At 35.3% G+C, this 22,802-nt stretch overlaps 1 protein-coding gene and 1 long non-coding RNA gene across 2 annotated transcripts; both read right to left on the bottom strand.

Annotated features, from left to right (window-relative positions):
- Positions 1–8,554: 8,554 nt before the first annotated feature.
- LOC128557490 (uncharacterized) lies at positions 8,555–9,944 on the bottom strand. Its single transcript, XR_008371184.1, has 2 exons — positions 9,805–9,944; positions 8,555–8,964 (listed from the first exon to the last, which is right to left on the bottom strand). It is a non-coding gene; the product is annotated as an uncharacterized LOC128557490 (long non-coding RNA).
- A 10,623-nt stretch (positions 9,945–20,567) lies between these two features.
- On the bottom strand, positions 20,568–21,803 carry LOC128557343 (muscarinic acetylcholine receptor M3-like). The gene has a single exon (XM_053544637.1). The coding sequence runs from the start codon at positions 21,801–21,803 to the stop codon at positions 20,568–20,570; it is 1,236 nt and encodes a 411-aa protein (XP_053400612.1).
- Positions 21,804–22,802: the final 999 nt, after the last annotated feature.

The following is a 22,802-nucleotide window of genomic DNA, read 5'->3' on the forward strand; positions in this document are numbered from 1 at the left end:
TTCATACATCAAAAACTGTGCATACTGCTATAGTCATTTAATAAAATGTTTAGACATGAAACATATTGTTTTGATCTAATATATATCACTGTCAATTTGTAACTAGATACTTGTATTTCTTTTTTCCCATGCTAATCGTGTATAATTACCATCATGGAAATACAAAAGAAAACAGTTATTCTGTGGCGCGTCTTTAAGTCATTTAGCTCCCCGTGGTGAAAGCGGAAAAAAACGCGGGAAGTCCTATCCAGTATGCAAGAATGAAACAGCATGTCTTTCAGTTTGTATTGTAATGTAGAGTAATAACAAAGACGTGAGTTCGCTGAGAACCATTACTGAGGTGCCTAAACACGATGCCGATGTCACTGCCGGAGGTACAGCAACAACACGGAGTGTGATAAAGGGGAACCTCTTTGGTACTCAAACGGGGTTGTTTCGGCGGTTATATTGAGAAATCACAGCATCCGATATTAGTAAAAAAATAAAATAAAAAGATAAGCCTTAAACTTTTGTCGAGAGACTAAGATTGTACGGTGCGGCCAGCAGAGGACCATATATTTTTTTAAAGGAATTCGTCCAGGGACGTTTTGGTGCCAGGCTGGATACGCACACCTACGAAGAATAAATTATATCAGATGGTGTCTTACCAGAGATGCCACAAAGACCTTTGTCAATAGCCTGGTTACCACACGGTTAGACTATTGTAATGCCTTGTTAAGTGGTATCCCAAACAGCGCACTTGACAAGTTGCAACATGTCCAGAATAGGGTAGCTCGCGTTACAACTAGGACGCCCCGTCACAATCATAATACGCCGGTACTGAAGGGGGGTTCCACTGGTTACAGGAGAAATACAGGATACAGCACAAGGTTCTGACCGCACCTTTAAGGCTCTACACGATCAGTTTCCTGTCTGTATAAGGGATATGATTGAAGTTTATAGACCGGATAGAAAACAAGACAGGCTGTCGCTGGTTGTACCAAAGACTAAAACCGCGATGTATGGCAATCGAGGCTTAGGCTAAAGAACTTCCTTCCCGCTGACACTCAGGCTGCTTTCAACCCGACTTCTTTGTACAGCATTTCGCAAACTGACTAAATATAATTATACTGTTTTTCTTTTCATGTCACAGCATAGAAAGAACAATATTTTATCATGGATTCACTTTTTAAATATGTATGTAATAATTGTATTTGTCTTACTTTGTTTAGTCTATATGTTTTACATTCATGTTTTTTGTTAACAGAAAGAGGCATCGTTTTGTTTGTGTTGAAAAGAGTACTAGTTTTGGACAGAACCTAACAACACAGGCTTTTTTTGAAAAACGATTTTTATTGATAGCTTGCTGTCATGGGTATCTGAATGGGTGCTCGTTCAAGGACGTTTCGGTGATAAAAATGAAACATGTGCTAGTGACTGGGCATCTAAATGGTTTATTTTAATATATAATGTAAGCACTCTCAACTTTTGCCCGGTCAGCTCTTTATTTCACGGTTCAAGCCGGTAACCACTTTTTAACTCCCGAGTTTTCATTGGTGCTCGTTTGGTACTCGGTTTGGTTTCAATTGTCACTTGTATTTTGATTGGGTATACCACTCACTTTTAAACAGGAACCGTGAAATCTAGTGTCACTTAGTTCCGAGTTGTTGACATTTTAAATACTAGTCAAATCAGTTTGAAAATAGAACTGAAACAAATGAAGTTGGATATATTAAACATTTTGTTATATCGATTAATTGCTAATATAATAACTAAAGTTTAATAGACCCTTTTGGGGGTCCACTGCAAAAGTGAATTTATGTCGTTTTCATTTGTACTTTGAGAAGAAACATGCTGTTGTTTTTTGTTTAGACAAATTGCATATAAAAAATCATTTTGACCTACATGTGACGTTCGAGTGACGTATCTAGAACTCTTCAGGTTGCAATATATCTTGATTTATAATGACATCTGGTCTGCGAAAAAAAGCGTGAAAATTGAATTCTAAGTCATGATTAAGGTTTTCACCAACATACCCTACAACTGGGGTAAACTGTGAGTCTAACGATGGATCCGTTTCCCGGGATACGAGAAAGAACTCGGTTTTCTCGTCAGTTAAAAAAGGGTCAAAATCAAACGCACCATCTTCCAATGAAGTTCATTCCAATGATCAAGAAATTGAGGCGCCGCAACGGCAGTTCCCAAGAAAAACATTCCGAGTAAAAAAGAGTAAGGGATCAAAATCTTTACCGTGGATTTCATATAAGATCAAAACACTTGTGAAAAGACGTGAATCGTGTACATTCAAGCATTAAGAAAACCAGTAGTATCAGACTAAAAAATAGGTGGCAAACTTTTAGGCAAACAGTGAAAAAGAAAGTTAAAATGGCACATGATACATAAGTAAACAACCTAATCGGAGATATTAAAAGTGACTCTAAGCCGTATTAGAAATACATTTGTGGCCAAAAATTGACAAACAAGAGCTGTCTCCATAGGATGACACATGCCCCCGATGGCACTTTGAATGAATAGTTATGGCCGATGTTAGAGTTAAGGACCTTTGACCTACGGAGCTGGGTCTTGCGCGCGACACGTCGTCTTACTGTGTCACATATTCATGCATAGTTATTTTAAAATCCATGCATGAATGACAAAGATATGGACCGGACATGCCTATCAATGCACTATCATGAAAAATGACCTTTAACGTCCAAGTGTGACCTTGACCTTTGAGCTACGAACCTGGGTCTTGCGCACGACACGTCGTCTTACTGTGGTACACATTCATGCCAAGTTATTTGAAAATCCATCCATCGATGACAAAGATATGGGCCGGACACGCCCATCAATGCACTATCCTTTAACGTCTAAGTGTGACCTTGACCTTTGAGCTACGGACCTGGGTCTTGCGCAAGACACGTCGTCTTACTGTGGTACACATTCATGCCAAGTTATTTGAAAATCCATCCATCGATGACAAAGATATGGGCCGGACACGCCCATCAATGCACTATCCTTTAACGTCTAAGTGTGACCTTGACCTTTGAGCTACGGACCTAGGTCTTGCGCGCGACACGTCGTCTTACTGTGGTACACATTTATGCCAAGTTATTTGAAAATCCATCCATCGATGACAAAGATATGGACCGGACACGCCCATCAATGCACTATCCTTTAACGTCTAAGTGTGACCTTGACCTTTGAGCTACGGACCTGGGTCTTGCGCACGACACGTCGTCTTACTGTGGTACACATTCATGCCAAGTTATTTGAAAATCCATCCATCGATGACAAAGATAAGGACCGGACACGAAAATTGCGGACAGACCGACAGACTGACAGACGGTTCAAAAACTATATGCCTCCCTTCGGGGGCATAAAAAATCTGGAATTCCTCCCTTAATTACTGATGACTATAGGACAGAAGAATCTCATATTGATAATCTAACAATAAATTGACGTAGGCAAAATACCTGTAGACTGGAAGATGGCAAATATCTGTCCAGTACTAGAGTAGAATAAATCTCGACCTAGAAACTACCGTCCAATATCGCAAAGTTCTTGAACACATTATTTGTTCAAACTTTATGAAATATTTGGAATTTCATAATATACTACATAACAGGCAACATGCATTTAGAAAGCAACATAGCTATGAAACACAACTAGCAACAGTGATCAATGTCGGAGCATATTCAATAGATCGGAACAAACACGTAGACATTTTCAAAGACTTGCGATACTGTGCCACATTAACTTCTAAAGTCCAAAACTGCATATACGTGTAGTTTAAGATCAAACATTTTAAATTAGACTGACTCTTTCTTAGTAAATCGTAGTCAATGTGTCCAACGGTTACTTATCTAACGTATCATCAGTACTATCAGGAGTCAAACAAGGAACGTTACTAGGACCTATTATATTTTTGAAACATATAAATGACATCTCAGATGATATCACATCAAATATTAGGTTGTGTACGCTATCCGGAAATATTAACGGATAAAGACTGCGCAGAACTACAAAAAGACATTAAATAAACTAGGGGGAAGGGAGAGCAACGTCATGATATCCCTGTCAAGAAAAAAAAATATCAATACGTTCTTACAAATACACCTCTGGAATTTCTAAAATCAATTAAATACTTGGGAGTTGATATAACAAGTGACCTTAGTTGGAACAAGTGACTGAAGTATTGCCAGGCAATACAAAATCCCCTACTGGAAGGCACCGAATTTTCTCCACTGCAGTATAACATTATGAACTGATATCTGTCAATAATGTATAAACAATATTGTACTATATATACAATATATTATAACAAAACACTTGGATTAAAATTTGTATATATAAAAGACCTATAGTTGTTTTCATATAGTATTTTTTTGCTAATTAGCAAAAAGGTGTCATATAAGTTATATATGATCGGACTGATTTTTACAAGTACGAGGGCTGTTCAATAAATACGCGAAAAGGTGCTCTCATTTTTTTTTATTTCTGGTCCTATTTTGCTGAATTTATTTATCGTCTCCTAGGCAACGTCATTTCCTAAAAAGCGGCCCAACGTCATTAAGACGCTGTCATATAACAAACAATTAATCGATACAACTTGTGATTACCATTAGTTCAATGTTTATCGCAAATAAATGAATTTTCTACACCTTCCTACCAATAAATAAATATTGTTCATATAATTATTTTGTCGTATTGATGAAATGGAACACTGAACTGTGATGCCGTTTCAAGGAGCTCTTTAACTGATAAAACGTAACTGACGTCTGTACCACGAGTCGTCAGCGATATTCTCCTGACCTCTTTTAAGCGTCCAGTTCCACTAATAAAATTGTGTTTACTTCAGGGCATTGTCCATTAAATCTTTAGCAGTGTAGCATTTGTCTCTTTTCTTCATTTTCGAGTCAAAAGAAGTGTTATCTCATGACACCGTTCAACACTGACTTTCAAGGATGACCAACACAATATGCCTGCTAAACATGTGAATGATGTCACATTTATAATTTGACGTTACTGGCGTAGCGCTTACACTTCGTATTTATATTTATACCCAATTAAAGAAAAAAGTAGCTTGAAAAATACGCCAGTGGCAAGTAATGTTTTAGCGCATGTAGTGTAGAAATTGGGCCGGATGATGTCACATGACGTTGCCATGGGACTAGTATATACTTATTATTTCTACGCGACTGGAATTCATTACCACGCGACCTAACTCAGTGCAGACCTAGTGAATACATTCATTACAGTCATTAACAAGAGCTGTGCGTAAGACAGCGCGCTCGACTTTTCTCAGTGCTTGTCTCTGAATTAGAGCTTTGCCAGTAAAAAAATCCAAGATAAAAAGGGACATAACTCAGTCAAAATTCAAATCAGAGTTATGGGAATTGTTTCTCCTGGTGTAGACTTTGATAGTAAATAACTATTTTGAGTTTCAAGTCAAAAGCTTTAATAGTGACTGATATATTTGACTTTATCAAAAATTTTAACAAAACATTCTAAGTTAAAAAGGGACATAATTCTGTCAAAATTCAAATCAGAGTTATGGGAATTGTTTCTTCTGGTGTAGACATTGATGGTTAACAAACATTTTAAGTTTCAAGTCAAAAGCTTTGATAGTAACAGGGATATTTGACTTTATCAAAAATTTTTACAAAAAATTCTAAGTTAAAAAGGGGCATAATTCTGTCAAAATTCAAATCAGTGTTATGAGAAGTATGTCTCCTGGTGTAGATTTTGATAGTAAATAACTATTTTGAGTTTCAAGTCAAAAGCTTTAATAGTAACAGAGATATTTGACTTTATCAAATATTTTAACAAAAAATTCTAAGTTAAAAAGGGGCATAATTCTGTCAAAATTCAAATCAGAGTTATGGGGATTGTTTCTCCTGGTGTAGACTTTGATGGTAAATAACTATTTTGAGTTTCAAGTCAAAAGCTTTAATAGTAACACAGATATTTGACTTTATCAAATATTTTAACAAAAAATTCTAAGTTAAAAATGGGCATAATTATGTCAAAATTCAAATCAGAGTTAAGGGGATTGTTTCTCCTGGTGTAGACTTTGATGGTTAATAAGTATCTAAAGTTTCAAGTCAAAAGCTTTGATAGTAACAGAGATATTTGACTTTGTCAAAAACTTTAACCAAAAATTCTAAGTTAAAAAGGGGCATAATTCTATCAAAATTCAAATCAGAGTTATGGGAATTGTTTCTCCTGGTGTAGACTTTGATAGTAAATAGCTATAAAGTTTCAAGTCAATAGCTTTGATAGTATCAGAGATATCTGACTTTATCAAAACTTTAACCAACGGCGACGCCGACGCCGGGGTGAGTACAATAGCTCTACTTTTTCTTCGAAAAGTCGAGCTAAAAACTAGAATAATAGTCCACAACACTTGACGCATGCGCGGTTAGGAAATGACGTTGAAATGTTACACCAAGTGACGATCAGGATTAAGGAGACACTGGAATTGGACGTGAGAAAACTACGTTAAGTCAAGCAGAAAGAATTACGTTTGGAAAAAGGTGAGTAAACGAAATAAAGTCAAAACTCTAAGATGTTTGGACATACTAGATGATGCTACATACGAAATATCAAAGTCCTAGGCATTGTGGTTTTGGACAGGAAAAAATTTTAAAGTGTTTTCTTCCGATTGCCATGACAATCAGAGTTCTGTGCGGAATTCAATTCTTTGAACAATTTCTATAGAAGACCATCCAAGGATCATCCCTGTGAAGTTTCATTAAAATTGGCTTTGTGGTTTAGGAAGAGATATTGTTTAAAGGAAAGTGTGGACGGACGACGGACGGACGCCGGACGGTGAGCAATCACAATGTGGTCTAAACTTACCTTAATACGTCAAGTACGGTGTACTACTACATTAATTCAATTTATATTTAGACATTAAACGCATTGTCTTGGCCTTATATATGTTACTGTCAATTTGTAACCAGATACTTGTTATTTCCCATTTTTTTCCATACAAAGCACGTATAATTATCATCATGGAAATAAAAAAGAATACAGTTATTTTGTGGCGCGTCTCATTGTAGACGAAACATGTGCATCATGTTCATGCAGCAAAATATTTGTGCAAAGTCAACTAAGGTTAACATTTTAAGAAAGATCTTGCTTTAAAAAATTAAATGATATTTGAAAAATAGGAAATTTGTTTTTTTAGGAATACGTCATTGAAATACAATAGAGACCTAGGAGGTATCATTTCAGTTCATATATATTATTTCAAGCCAGTTTGTTAAATTACTACAAGAGAGTTTCATAGGGTTCAGGGCTGCTTACCTGGCTTGTCCGAACCCTGTGTCTGAGTGCACTACCTTATGAACGCTAAGTATGGAAACAACACCTACCTTTCACAATAGGACTGACCTACATCCTGTATGGAACCACCGTCATACGAGAATTCTATGGATCGTCTCACGCAGCCGACAGTGTATGCCTATGTGGATGTAATCGCGTGGGTATCGAACCTCATAATCTGATTTCACGACAAGAGTTCTGCCAACAGGTGAAGTTTACCGTTATCTGAAACAAACGTAACACGTAATGTTCAAAATAAAAATAGCAACACGTGCAATCTGTCAAAAAAAGTAAATGGCACGGTGCCAGTTCTCAAAACACGATTCCTTGTCCTATAATTTAGTAGCGTCACATCAATGAATTGTATATCTAACAAGAGCTGTCCGTAAGACAGCGCGCTCCGCTATTCGGCGATTTAACAGTAAAATGAATAAATGTCTCAATAAGAGACCTCTACTTTAAAAGGAAGATACACCAAGGGGCATACCTCTGTCAAGAACACAAATTAGAGTTATTGGGATTGTTACCACACATGCAGATGATAATGGTAAAGATATAATTTGAGTTTCAAGTCATTATCTTATATAGTACCAAAGTTATATCCAGAAAGCGAAGATTGCAAAAAAAATTAAGTACAAAACGGGCATAATTCTGTCAAAAATACAATTAGAGTTATGGGGTTTGTAACCACACATGCAGATGATGATTATAAAGAAATATTTTTTTAATTTCAAGTAATTATCTTTTAAAGTACCACAGATATGTCTATAAACGAAGCTTTCGGGGAAAAATAACATGAAAATAATTGCAAGTATAACAACTTTGTGACCTTGACCTTGGGTATAATGGGCCCAGCCCCTGCACATACTTTGTTTGTATGCTGAACAATATTTATATGAACTTACAGTAAGATATAAGCAATAGTAACAAAGCTATGACAGAAAAACAAAGGTTGCCGAAAAACTTTAGCCTTAAAAATAACCTAAGTATAACACCTTGGTGACCTTGACCTTGAGTATAATGGGCTCAGCCCCTAAAAATACTTTGTTTGTATACTGGACAATGTTTATGTGAAGTTACAGTAAGATATAAGCAATAGTAACAAAGATATGACAGAAAAACAAAGGTTGCCGAAAAACTTTAAAGAAAGGGCACGTTGACGCCATGGCGAGTAGAATAGCCCTCCTATTCTCCGAATAATGGAGCTAATAAATGTTTACAAAAAAAAAACAAAAACAAAAAACACGGAAATACAGATGATTATAAAGTATGAAAATAATAAATACCTGATAATATATATGCAATACAATTTGTTATACTGAGAATTTAAAGAGATCCCTACAAAAATGGCATTTTTTTCATTTCAAAATGTGACATGTAACCTAAAACGTGGTTCTGGATAGGTATGGAATGCTGGTATGGACATAAATCAAGGAAAATTAAATAAAACATCCACACTGTTGTAAAAGCTTTTGTTCAACATATACTAGTATACTGTTATACAATTTTATAATTATTAAAATACTAGCCGTTTAATAGTCAAAACTATTTCTCTAGGTCCGAAGAGGTCAGTAGTGGTTCATCCCCGGAAAGGGTTTCTTGTGTATCTGTTGGAAGCAGTGGTCTCCCTTTGGTTACATCTTTTTCTGGCATCTAGGGAAACATTGTAAACAAAACCCCTGCATGGATCATGCCCATTCAGCAAAAATGTGTACGCAAAGTCAACTTCAAGTTCTTTAACATTTATAGAAAGATCTTGCATTAAAAAATGAATAACATTTTGAAAAACAGGATTTTTGTTTAATAAAATTTCATTGAAATATTCACAATAGAGAACTAGGAGATATAAATAGTATTTCAGGCCAGTCTATAGAAATTACTAATCATTGTTCAATTACTACAAGATTGGTCGGATTACACCAAACCGGAAGTGACTACTCAGTGTTACATGTGAAGTAGTCCAAAATGTAGTTCCATGCTATGGATGAAATCTGGTATAATGAGTGACATGAGGAGGTGACAGTTAAATTTTTGGCTTCTGTTTATTGCTTATAGTATTCAGAATAGATCTAGACCATTTTCATTGTAAATTTCTTGGAATAAGTTTTATTCTTTGCGAAAAATGTCTACCTACGCGTAACTGCTAAACGGCTGTTTTCATGGGGGCATTTTTAGAGGGTGATGTTTCTCAGAACAGATTATTTTTCTTATATTCAACATAACATGTCAATATTTTTCTATTTTTGATAAGAAGACATGTTATACTAAATGATCATATATGGTTTTCATATCATTGAAATGCTCTAAAGTGCTGAAAATGAGGTCTGAATGTTTTGTTATTAATATGTCATTAATATGAAATAAATAAGGAATCGAATTGGTAGAATGTAACCTATAAAGTTTCATTGGGCTCAGGGCTGCTTACCTGGCCTGTCCAAACCCTGTGTCTGTGTGCGCTACCTTTTGAACGCTAAGAATGAAAACAACACCTACCTTTTACATTTCTATGGATCGTCTCACGCAGCCAACAGTGTACGCCTATGTGGATGCAATCGAGTGGGTAACAAACCTCGTAATCTGATTTCGCGGCAGGAGTTCTGTGAACAGGTGAAGGCTCCCTTTTATATTTACTATTATCTGAAACAAACGTAACAAGTAATGTACAAAATAAAAAAATAGCAACACGTGCAATCTGTCAAAAAAAGAAAATGGCGCGGTGCGAGTTTTCAAAAATCGCACAGTAATAAGGCGCTTGAAAATGTAAACAAACAAAACAATACCAAAAATTTAAGTCGATACACTACGTTTACGCTGCAAACAGTAATTCCTCGTTGCCAAGCGGTATTGGTATCCGTTTTATACTTTTTCGTCGGGAGTTCGATTCCCGGATCCGTAAAAAGTATTTTGAAAAACTGTATTTAATTTCTTCTTTTTTTTAACACGATTCAACGAAAACAACAAAAGTTTGTCAATCTAGTACTAACTTGTTCACTAACATATATGTCATTGTTAGAACGTAATCATGTTTAAATATGATTCATTTTTAATATGATCTAATGTTTTGAGGGTTTCGTGAATAAATTAGAAATCAGAGAAAAACACAAAGTATATAAATTAAATGCAAAATAAAAACAATGACGGATGCAAGGTTCGAACCATCAGAACTACGACTACAAAATGAATATCGATAAAGTGTTAACAACACGGAAACGCAAATGTCTATCAACTTATCAAGTATGAAAAATGAAAATAATAAATACCTGATAACATATTTCCAATATAATTAGTTATACTGATAACAAAAGAGATCCCTACAAAAAAGGCGGTTTTTTTTTGTTTGTTTTGTCTTTTCCCTTCTTTTCAAAATATTACCTGTAACCTTAAAAGTGATAGGATGGAAAAAGTCACGTGAGAAAGACAATACAGGTAAACTTCCGGAGGGTTATGGAACGCTGGTATAGACATAAATCGAGGAACATTAAATAAAATATCCACAGTGTTGCAAAAGCATTTGTTCAATGTATGTACTGTTATACAATATATACTTATTAAAATACTAGCCGTTCAATAGTCAAAACTACCCAAAGAGGTCAGTGGTTTATCCCCGGAAAGAGGGTTTCGTGTGCATCTGTCTGCACCGTGCACGTTAAAAGACAGACTGCCAGTTCTCAAACAGCTAGGTGAATGTAACTAAATAGGATTTTTATCTCTCTGCCACAGTCTAGGGGCTATTTCTTCTCAGTCCCTCTGAAACTCTGGTCAGATCGCTCAGTGTCTATACTAAATATGGTGTAACATTATTATCATTAATGTTTTATTACATGATATGAAAACTTTTTTGAAACGGTAGTTTTTATGCTATAGAACGATAGACCGGTCATTAGCACAGACTATGGACCGGTGATCTATATAAGGAATTTTGTAATAATCACACTTGTCAGGCGGTTGCAGCATTGGCGTGGCTACATCGTGTTTGTGTATATATTTCTATTCTAGGAGAAACATCCCAAGAATCTCGTCCAAAGTGGCTTCCTCACAAAAATGCAACAACGAATTACACACCACAAGAGAGGTTTCGAACCAAACATCGATGAGGGGCAAGTGATTTGAGGACAGCGATCTTAACCACTTTCCCACAGAGGTCCAGATTTAATTCGTTTGAAAAAATGTGCACCGCTTACCTATTAGATAAAATAATGACAAATCAATGACAAAATTTATCAAAAATAAAAATAAATAAATAAAATAAAAATGAATGCATTAATTGAAGGGTTATAAGTCAAATTATCGATGTGTTCAGAACACGTTTTGTAGGTCTTATAGTGAGTAATTAAATCATGCTGAAGAAATTGTGAACGAGATGAGATTTTATCTAGTGTTAATTTATCTGTTACTTATTCGCGTTTGAATAAGGAATAAGTAACAAAATGAAACCAGTTACTTATTCCTTGTTCGACTTATATCCTTTCTCGGTGAAATAGATTATGAGATGTGTTCAGAACACGTTTTGCAGGTGTAATAGTAAGTAACAAAATTAAGTTGAAGAAATGATGAACGGGATGAGACTTTATCTGGTGTCCATTGACCTTTCTAATTATTCGACTTCTGCAATTTTCTGGTGAAAGAAAGATGACATGTGTTCGGAACACGTTTTGTAGGTTAAAAGGTGTGTTACTAAAACATATTGACAAAATGGTAAACAAGGTGAGACTTTATCTGGTGTTAATTTATCTGTTACTTATTCGTGTTTGAATAAGGAATAAGTAACAAAATGAAACCAGTTGCTTATTCCTTATTTGTTTTATATGATCATTCGGTGAAATAGATATAAGATGTGTTCAGAACACGTTTTGTAGGTGTTATAGTGAGCAGCAAAATCAAGTTGAAGAAATGGTGAACGAGATATGGTGTTATCTGGTGTTCATTCATCCTTCACTTATTCGAGTTATAATTATTCGACTTCTGTCATTTTCTGGTGAAAGTAAGATACCATAATTATGTTCGAAACACGTTTTGTAGGTTAAAAAGTGTGTTTCTAAATCATGTTGAAAAAATGGTGAAGGAGATGAAATTTAATCTAGTGTTAATGTGTCTGTTACTTATTCGCAGTTGAATAAGGAATAAGTAACAAAAAGTATCTAGTTACTTATTGTTTATTTGAAAAAGGAATAAGGAATAAGTAACCAACTTTCCCGTCAGGGGAGGTAACTAGAGTCACGGATTGGGACTATTACCTGCCTTAAGCAGCCAGAATGTGCTGTTCCATTGGTTGGCTGCATAATACATGTTTAACTGTATATAAAATAATTTCAAACAAGCGGGTTTTTATATGTTTGTTGTTGTTGTTGTTGTTGTTTTATTATTATTATTTTGTTTGATTTTCCTCATTAAACCTGATTAAATATGATATTTATGAAACTTTTGTCATTTTCAAGTAAATCTAAATTTTTGTAACATAACTTGAAAAAAAGGGAAAATTGTAAAATAAGTGTCTACTGGTCCTGCAAAAAAATCCATAAACTAAATTTTACTTGCCATTTGCTCTAAAAAATACCGATTATAACAACAACAAAACGCTACCCTGTCAAGTTAACTAACGATACACCTTATATATAGCAGTTCATATCAATGTATTTCAATAACATACAAGTAGCTTTTATCTGATGTAGGTAACAAAGATTAGCCTCAAAATCATTCTTTAAAATGTCGGTCACACAAAAAAAGCGGGTTCGGGCGAGCCTTGGTAACGGATTGCTGAGCAAAATGCCAAAGATTCCAGGACGATTTCTGTGTTATTTACCGTTACCGAAAACGAAAGTAGTTTGGCATTTCACAGAACTGATATATCTGTTCAATATTTCTAAATATTTGGCAATCTTGTGCTATTTTGTATAAAAAAAGTGTCTATCATTGAACAGATTATGCCCAGAAATCTGGGGAGTGCATACAGCTTTCAAACCGACCACTTGACCTGATTGAACGTTATATGAAATAGACATAGTTCTACAGACAAAACTTCTCTTCTGCTAGACTAAAACGCATGCCGTTATAAAACGGTATCAAGTTAGCTGAATTTATAACATCCCAAAACAGCAGGCTTGCCACATCTATTTGATCTGCTTCAAAATAACCTTCTACAACAAGTTTTGAATAATGAAATACCTTCTACAGCCTGCTACTTTTCGACAAGATAAGCCATAACTCTGGAAACAAAACATTTAATTTTAAGATCCACAGACGCCATTCCACTACCCTCTTTAGTAACTGTCTACTTGCGGATCTTGACGAGCAACCACACTGAAGTAGAGGTTCAAGTGTGAAACCAGATAAAATATAATGTTAATGTGGATATTTTGAATACGTTGTTTTAATACATTATGACATGGGACGGATGTCTGTAGGACTGTCTCTATTTTATTCAAAGTTCATCCAACTCGTGAGCGGCTTAAAGGCTGCAGGTAAGGCAACAGGTATTAAGTATATACTGATCTGAAACAAGAACATTGACTGTCCTGGGGTAAAACGAAAACATTTTGCATGAAGAAAAAGGGCATCGTTATCCTAGGTATAATTCTGACAACTACCCGAACGTCGGGTATGACTGACACCAACGTTAACTGAAAAACGTAAACGACCTGTTGGTTACTTATTGATTATAAATTACATATAAACAGATATTTGAATTTTACTTACCCGGTTTAAGAAAATATTATCCAACCTTTAAAATTCGTCATGCACATAATATAAGATATATCTTATTTTATCCGTAGGACATGAAAATAAGAAGCGACAGACTCGCCCGCACTCTGAGAGACATGTTGTTTTAACCATGACGAGAACTGACCTAGATTTTAACCATATATCAGTAATATATAAGAGCAATCTGTCGCTTCTGACTATTGACAATAAATAACAAATGCTGACTGAATGGGATAAGGCCGTGACTTTTATTATTATAATATCATTACAGAAAATTAATGAAATATCATGGCATATTGTATGAGATAGAAGTATCATGAAATGAAGCATGAAATGATAGATTTCTATCCAAATTGCATAGAAACAAAATAGGCAACGCTATGATGCTGAAGCTCTAAATTTATGATAAGTACACATGTACTAGACAATGGAAGGAGAATGCAAAATTGCAAATTCTGCTATAGCAAATCCAGCTGCCGAAATTCCGAGGCCAAGATGCTCAACGAATTCTCAACATCATGATAATGGATTTTAAGGAAACAAAAATATGAATCCGTTGCATGTGCAAGAGAATATATAATTAGAATAAAACTGCCAAATAGATACCATATTTTTGCCATGTTTATGCAGCAATATATCAGCCACGAAGTGAACAAAAGTCACGACTAACAATTAAAACTTAAGTCTTTAAAATGATTTTTTTTCTTTTGCTCTTAAGAAGATGATATTTTGCAACAAAATAAACAAGTCCGCTGCTGCCCGCGTGTTTACTTGATACAACATAATTATCATATTCTACAAAATAAAATATTTTTTCTTTACTGAATAAAAACAAACAGTTTCTTTTGTTACACAACCTTAAAGTTTCGCTGAATCTATTTCATTTTGTTAACAGGACTATTTCAAAGGGAAGTCGAGTAACTGCGAGCCGGCTGCCTAACCCCTAACTCCTATTTATATATCTTTTTTACCCTCATCTTTTAGCTATTTATCTTAATTTGAAGGGCGGAGGGGGGAGGTAGTGATGTCCAAATGCTGCAAACAGAAAGGTGTCTCCACCCCCCGACTTCCTTGATCTATAACATTCGTTTTTCTGGTATTAAATGAAAATTGGACATGATCCAGGTCTTAACATTTGGACAAATTAAATATACAGATAAATACTTAAATAAACTGGAAAAAAAACGCTGAATTTCGTAGATGAAACACTTTCATATGCATGAGCAATATCTTAAACAATCCATAATGAAGCCTTCATATACATGGTGGCGAACGTTTGACTTCTTGGAAGGAATAATTGTCTTTATCCGTAAAAGGCACTGTATACCGGTGTGGCAATATGTGGCATGACCTGGTGTACTGGCGCTGAAAAATATATATCACGACAGCAGAATTTTTTCCAAAAATTGTTAGGGTGAGGAGGGTGGGTATTTTTATACATGAAGTGTCGACTTGCCTGCTTAGTTATTTGTGAAGGAATGAACCGGTTTGAAATATAAAATTGATCAAAACGACCCAACCCGTGAACCACTCGTGCGTGAAAGTGATTAATCGAGGCACGTGATATTATATGGACTGGATTAGAGTAACAGAAGCAGAAATTATAGCTCATGCGTACCTACTGAAAAATAACATAGATTTATTTCTCAAGAGAACATAAATTCCTCTATTCGAAACTTCCTGGTCAAAAGTACTTTAATTTGACTATGCTAATATTGTAAGGTTGTCTCTAACGAATACTATTAATAGTTTAAGTCAATTGCAAAAAAAGAAAAACTCAGTCTTGTACAATTTTTTATAGAAATACAATGATAAAACCAGTTATACAGTATTTTTCGGTGACGCCGTCTAAATTCGTTTTCGTTACCTATGCCACGTGACTTCAGTTTGCAAATCAAACTACTTGATAAGCATTATAGATAATTTATCAAAATGGAAGATGTATGCAACACTCTGCCTGATTGGACGAGAGTGTCTATTTCTTTCACTCTGTTGATTGTGCTACGCTGAGTGAAATGTAGACAAAGCGTTTATCCTAAACGACGCTGTTCACAGTTTTAAAGCTAACTTTGGCTCAGTATATTTAGCAAGAATATTGATATATCTCAAAATGATAAGTAAGTTTAATAAATATGATAAAAACCTGTTCAAATACCAACATAAATCAAATTAAAGAAAGAGCTGAATACGGTCTGCGTATCACATGAATAAGGGTGTGATAAGAGTCTTTTATGTAGAGAAGTGCTTTTTAAAAGATTTTCCTTGTTACAATTGCCGTCTGTATATGAAAAGGTTTCTTGCTTTTGTGACTTATTCAGATTGCATATTAAAATGAGTACTTGTTTGCTTTGATATATTTGTTATAAATTATTTAACTGATTTATTATATGTGAATATTTTTCTTTAGTATGGTATGCAAATATTGAACTCAGTTGAAATCTGTTTTATTATATATATGCTATATAATGACTGAATCTCATTACACTGAAATGAAGGTACGCTGCATACAGTTTATCTATTTGATATAACTACGGTCAAACTTTGCTTATGAAACAGAAATATTGAAATAATTACAATTGTATGTTTTGCTTGACCTTCACTTTTTTATAGGTGTGACGTCATTTTCCAAAGATTCATGAATAGCGAATATGCATTTGTTAAAGCGGGATCAGTTGGCCTATTTAAGAAATAAATAAAATAATAAAAAAAACCCTTAATTGATTTTTTCTCATGTATTCTAATCAAACTTGATTTGTAGCATCTTTATTAGGCCCGCAGCCAACTTTGTTCAGCTGGGACATTTAACCCCTTTTAGGGGCTGCTAGAGCTAAAACTACAACTTTTTACCGTCCTACTCCAAGTAGATAGATATCTAATATCAACAGGTTATTTGGTAAGTATTTTACGTATCTATATTAATCATAAACTGTGTACGGGTTATATATTTTAAACTATTTTTAGGTTTGAAATGTTTTAGGTACTTCCCCACTATTGTCTCATTTGGGTCGTCGCATCAGCGCTAAATCAATGTCAGCATAGTATACCAAGGACAGTCTTCTTTGCGGCTTTCAGAACACGAATAACCCAGATGGAAAAGTGAGTTTCTGTTAAGGGTGAATATTTTGATGAACTGGTGTAAGAAATGTGCTTAAATACTGGTTTTTATGTATTTTATATGGACAATCTAAAGATTTTCTGGATTCCCCTCGTGCCGTTCTATCGTTTGGACACCGTTGTCGGTTTTGTACACTGCTCATAGTGTCATAATTAATGCTTTTCAAATGATTATTTCTGACAACAACCGAGTTTGTGTATAGTATGAAATATCTACATATTTGGTGACTTCTTCACATTAAAAAGAACACGCTTCTCCTATTAGATTTATCCACAAGTTCTTTCGCCATATCCTTTTTCCGTTTAAAGTCATTAACACGAGCTACTTTTCTACCAGTATTACCATATCAAAAGCTTGAAAATGCTAACATTTATAGCGAGGCATACTCCTTACCATGTCAGACATATAAAGCATTATGTAACAACAAAAGTATTTTGCTTGTTGAATGTTGACTGCTTAATGTATTATTCCCATTTATATCCCCTGCATCTTTTTCTGTCATACTGTCTAAATCTTTTTACCACGCATTCACAAGCAAAATATAGCTACTAATATCTTCTCGGTGTATAGCGGATCATTCCAAGCGCAACAATTAAATTTCATTGTCCAAAATCGTCCCAGTAAGTTTTTACAAGTGCATGTATTAGTAATCTTCGGTAGGTGATTTTTATCTGCTTGCAATTGATACCTTTTGCAAAAGAAGCTCAAAAGCAGTAACTACGCTCAGCTGCACAATCATCATATATTGAAAACCATAATAATTATGATAAAACTCGCGAATTGTCGCTAGTACAAATGCTAGTGTGAATGTGAATTCTATCGCGTACTGTCACTAGTCATATCGCTCATTGTCGTTTGTATGAGTGTCAGTCAAATCGCGCACTATTGTCGCTAGTATGAATGCCAATCCTATCTCGCATTATTGTCGCTAGTAGGAATGCCAGTCCTGTCGCGCAAGAAAGGTTGCCTACCAATAGAATACTTTGCATAAAATGACATATACTTCAAGGTACTAGTGCTTCCATACTTTTGCACCCTGAATACTCATAAATGGATGGCCTAATGGTGACATACGGGGTCAACTCCATCTGGCAACTATCGTCCACAGACTAGACCTGCTACAGCAAAGGTAATGTCATAAAGAAGGAATTTACCTGTTATTTTTATCATACTCATAAAAATCAATTTGAAACTGATTTATAATTTCTAAGTTTAATTACAGGTTGGTACCTTTGGAAACGAGCGACGCGATAACTAGCTGAAAATGAATAAAATTTCTGTTACTTTGGTAGAGTTACTTGTTGAAAAATATAAGACAGACAAAAGAAAATGAAACAACAATTCTCTTTTCGGGCTTTTATTATACGCAGAAGGAGATGCATAGGTGCAGTGTACGGGTATGAAAGTTTTGAAGAAATGGCAGACACAGTTGGAAGTGTTTCCACAACATGAGACTGTATTCTTCTATGGTATTTTATCTTAATTGAGAAAAGTTCAGTGCATAATATCAACTGATGAAACCATCCTTGGTTATCATTTTGAAGAATTCATGGAATTACTACTAATGGTAAGAAATATTTTAGTACCTATATTTTGTGCTTTTATTCTTCTTATATCATGATTTCATCTGACATTTAAATGTTTGTAGGATCGTCATATCCGACTTATATATACGTGTATTGTTAGTAGGAGTGGCTAAGCGCAGACATTGTCCACATGTAACGACATGATCGTCAGGTTGCTTTTATATATCGGTAGACTCGAAAAGTTATAGAAAATGTTGTGTTGCCGACATTATCAGCTTTATTCTGCCATGGATTTCACCACAATATTCATAAGCATGTGGAGGTATTGAATTTCAATTAATTCATTACCTTTGAGTTGTATTTTCAGCCATCTGTAAAGTGAAATATGTTAATGGTAGGTGACTTATTTCCCTTGGGATGTGAATAACAACGCAAACTATAAAATCAAAACATAGAATCTCCGTCAGCATTGATCAAACAAAACAACCAAAGGTACACGTCGCAGAAATAGTCACACAGGAATTGACACAGGCTTTATTAACATCAATATGAAAAAACCTTACACTCAAAACAGTATTATAACACAATCAATACGAAATTGTGAAAGGACAACAAATAACAGCCCTCACTACAAAACTGTATGGACAGAAAGAAAGATGAAAACAGACACTTAGCCTTAGAAAAAAAACTGCGTTTTAACGGGCATATCGGAAAAGAAAACTTTTGACATTTTAACATTACTTTTAAGCTAGATGGACGAGGGAACGCTTAGAATTATCCGTACTTCCATCCGAGTGTCCATCCGTACGTCTAGCCGAATTGTGTCGAGCATATCCCAGCTTGTACATATATGACCTAGAGCCGCCAAACAACATGTAAAGTTGTGTGCGCACTCGGTTTTTAATTTCGCTCGGCAAGACCAGAGTAATGGCCTTTGACTCAGTCAAAAAATATGCAAAAATGGCCTTGAAGTAAATTAGTGTATATCATAACACGAACAAGCATTATCCTTAAATAACTGCATACAGCCCGACCATTAATGTTAGTTACTACAATATTTTTGCTTTGGGTTTAGCGCCTTTTATTCAACTGTATTTCAGTTATGTAATACCGGAAAGTTAACTCACTAGTTTTCCTGCATTCTGTACCAGTATTAACCTGCTTTTCTGCAAGTAACTGCCAAGTTCCCAACATAAATCAGAGTTAGAGAACGAATGATTTCAGACACAATGCATTTTATCAATCGTCACTGAAATATCAAAACGAAGTGTACGTTTGAAATAGTACAAACATGTTTGTTTGTTTGTTTTGGATTTAACGCCGTTTTTCAACAGTATTCCACTCATGTAACGGCGGGCAGTTAACCTAACCAGTGTTCCTGGATTCTGTACCAGTACAAACCTGTTCTCCGCAAGTAACTGCTAACTTCCCCACATGAATCAGAGGTGGAGGACTAATGATTTTAGACACAATGTCGTTTATCAAATAGTCACGGAGAACATACGCCCCACCCGAGGATCGAACGCACGACCCCGCGATCCGTAGACCAACGCTCTACCTTCTGAGCTAAGCGGGCGAGCTAGTACAGACATGAGAACGCAATGTAACAAACACTATTAGGCCAAGTTCAGGTTACGAAGGTAGCTCTAGATTTCGAGGCGAGCCAGCAAAGACGTGATGATTTCAGGTGAAGCTATCGGTTCCCTTTTTATGACCAGCACTTTTACCGACGGAATACTACTGTCGCAAATAGCTTGTGCTCCAGACAAAGACTAAAATGTAACACAGTTGCTTGCGAGCGAAGTTATTCATGATACTGTTGCCGTCTCTTGTCTCCTGGTTTAAATTGTGTGATTAACTTTACATAGTCAAGTTACTTTACAAATTGCATTTCAATTACATTAATGCACTGATGCTCATGTTCTTGCTTGAATTTGACCGATGTTTCGTTTCCAAAGTTTTCCATTTAATGTCAAATATTTTACAATGAACTTCCTGTATCTACGACTATTAAAGGCATACAGTAATGGATTTACCGCAGACTTCATCCAAAGTAACCAATTGAAAAATTCATACAGACTGGTATTAATACAGTTGTTGCAAAATGATATCGCCATTGTCGTTATAGTATACGGAGCCCAGAAAACTATAAATGCTACAACTAAAATCGCCAGGAACTTTGCTGCTCTTAAATGACTTTTTGACCTGGAGACGGAAACACTTCTCTCTAATCCTTTATTGTTCAGTCTATACTTGTTAAATGGTCGCTCAGATTTTAACTTACTTTGTAGAATTTCTTTTTTGTCAATGTTATCTTTATTGTTGAAGCTATTTGTAGTACTTTCAGGTGCCGGCGAATGGTTATCTTTTGAAAGAGTGCTAGGCCTTACAACTCTCAGATTAATTGCATCATTTGAACTACTGTTGCTTGTCTGACAACCAGCTTGTGTGTTTCTCCCTGGTGCAATTTTGCTACGTTTTTTTATTTTAAAATACAGGATCACATTCAGTAACGTGAGACAAACGAAAGGTAAAATGAACTCCACAATGGCAGTTGCGGTTGTAAACACGTGGCTATAGGCAAATTCTAAGTCACAATCCATGTATTCGACAGTCGAGTACCCGACCCAGTGATTCCATCCAATAATTGCTGGTCCATACAAAAGAAAGGATATAATCCATGATATGGCTATTTCGATACATGCGATTCTTTGTGTAACTTTCTGTATATAGGTTGGTCCCATACTGACCATCAACAGCCTGTCTAAACTCAGTATAAGCATCAAAAGGATAGTCTCGAAACAAAATGTGAAATCAACCACTAACCACACTTTGCAAAATGAATACCCGAATGGCCACGTAAATTCCATCAAGGTGTACACAGCATAGAACGGCATGCTGGAACAGCATAGAATTAGGTCGGTAAATGCTAAATTGACGATAAAGAAATCATAGACAGTCGTTGAATGTCTGTCTTTGAAATAAGCAGCTACTGTTAAAACGTTGCCACTTATGCCAATAATGATAAGAAGTGATAATCCGATGGCTGACGGAACCTGAAAGCCAGGTGTCATAGGAATAACGTCATTGTCGTTATCAAAGTCCGCTTCTGTCGTTGTGGTATAATTCATTTCCTGTGTGTGTACCGACATTTGTTGTCTCTGTTTGAAAAACAGGGAAAATATCCTTTTCAATTTTTTGCAGAAGAAACAAGCAGCATAAAACAATTTGATGATGTTGTTATTTTATTCCAGTATAACTCTTGTAATATAATGCAATTTATCAGATGTTTTGCCTATCAAGGAGTAAAATATTTATCTGTCTCCGTGTCCTTCTGATAAGGAACTCGCTGTGACAGTAGTTTCCAATAACGTTAGTGTCACATCGATTATAGACCACTGTTTCAAATACGCTTTACGGTTTTCAACGGTTTTGTTTTTAATTGTTTTTTAGGGACACAGCATTATTAAGCTCGTTTTTATGACGTACAATGACCTATGCCAAGTTACTAAGTTGGCAAATCAAATTGCTTGATAACACATCTATTATCTATATGAAAGATTTATGCAACAGTCTTGCTTACTGGATGAAACTGTTCCATTTTTCACTCTGTGTCTTTTGAAATGCTGAGTGAAATTACCTAGCGTTCATTGTGACACTGTTTATAGATTTATAGGTAGGTATGTGTCGGACACATTTAGCAAGTATATTGGTATGTCTAAATAAATGTCTAATAAATAAAATCAAAAAAATCCCGTTTAAATACTAATTTTGATAAATTTGTAGAAAGAGTTATGAACGGTCGTGTAACTAGTACATACTGCATGTTACATGAACAGGTGTGAACGAATTGAGTCTACCAGGTAGAAAATGGTTTCTGGTAACAAACTTATCTCTTGTGTGTAATAGACTACAGTCAAGTTCCATTCAACTGAGTTGTACGATTTTCAGAAAGTATTTTCTGTTTACCAGTGTTTTATGCCCCCGGGATCAGCTGATGTGAGGCTTTTCTTCCCTGTCTGTCTATGACAAAGTTTAACATTGCCTATAACTTATTCATTTCTTGGTGAATCTCGTTTAAGCTCGCACACGTTACTCCTTGCCACAAGTCATTCACATTGATGTATAGACATTTCACATTGACCTTAAAG

Source organism: Mercenaria mercenaria, chromosome 5 (assembly GCF_021730395.1).
Source record: "Mercenaria mercenaria strain notata chromosome 5, MADL_Memer_1, whole genome shotgun sequence".
Lineage (NCBI taxonomy): Eukaryota > Metazoa > Mollusca > Bivalvia > Venerida > Veneridae > Mercenaria > Mercenaria mercenaria.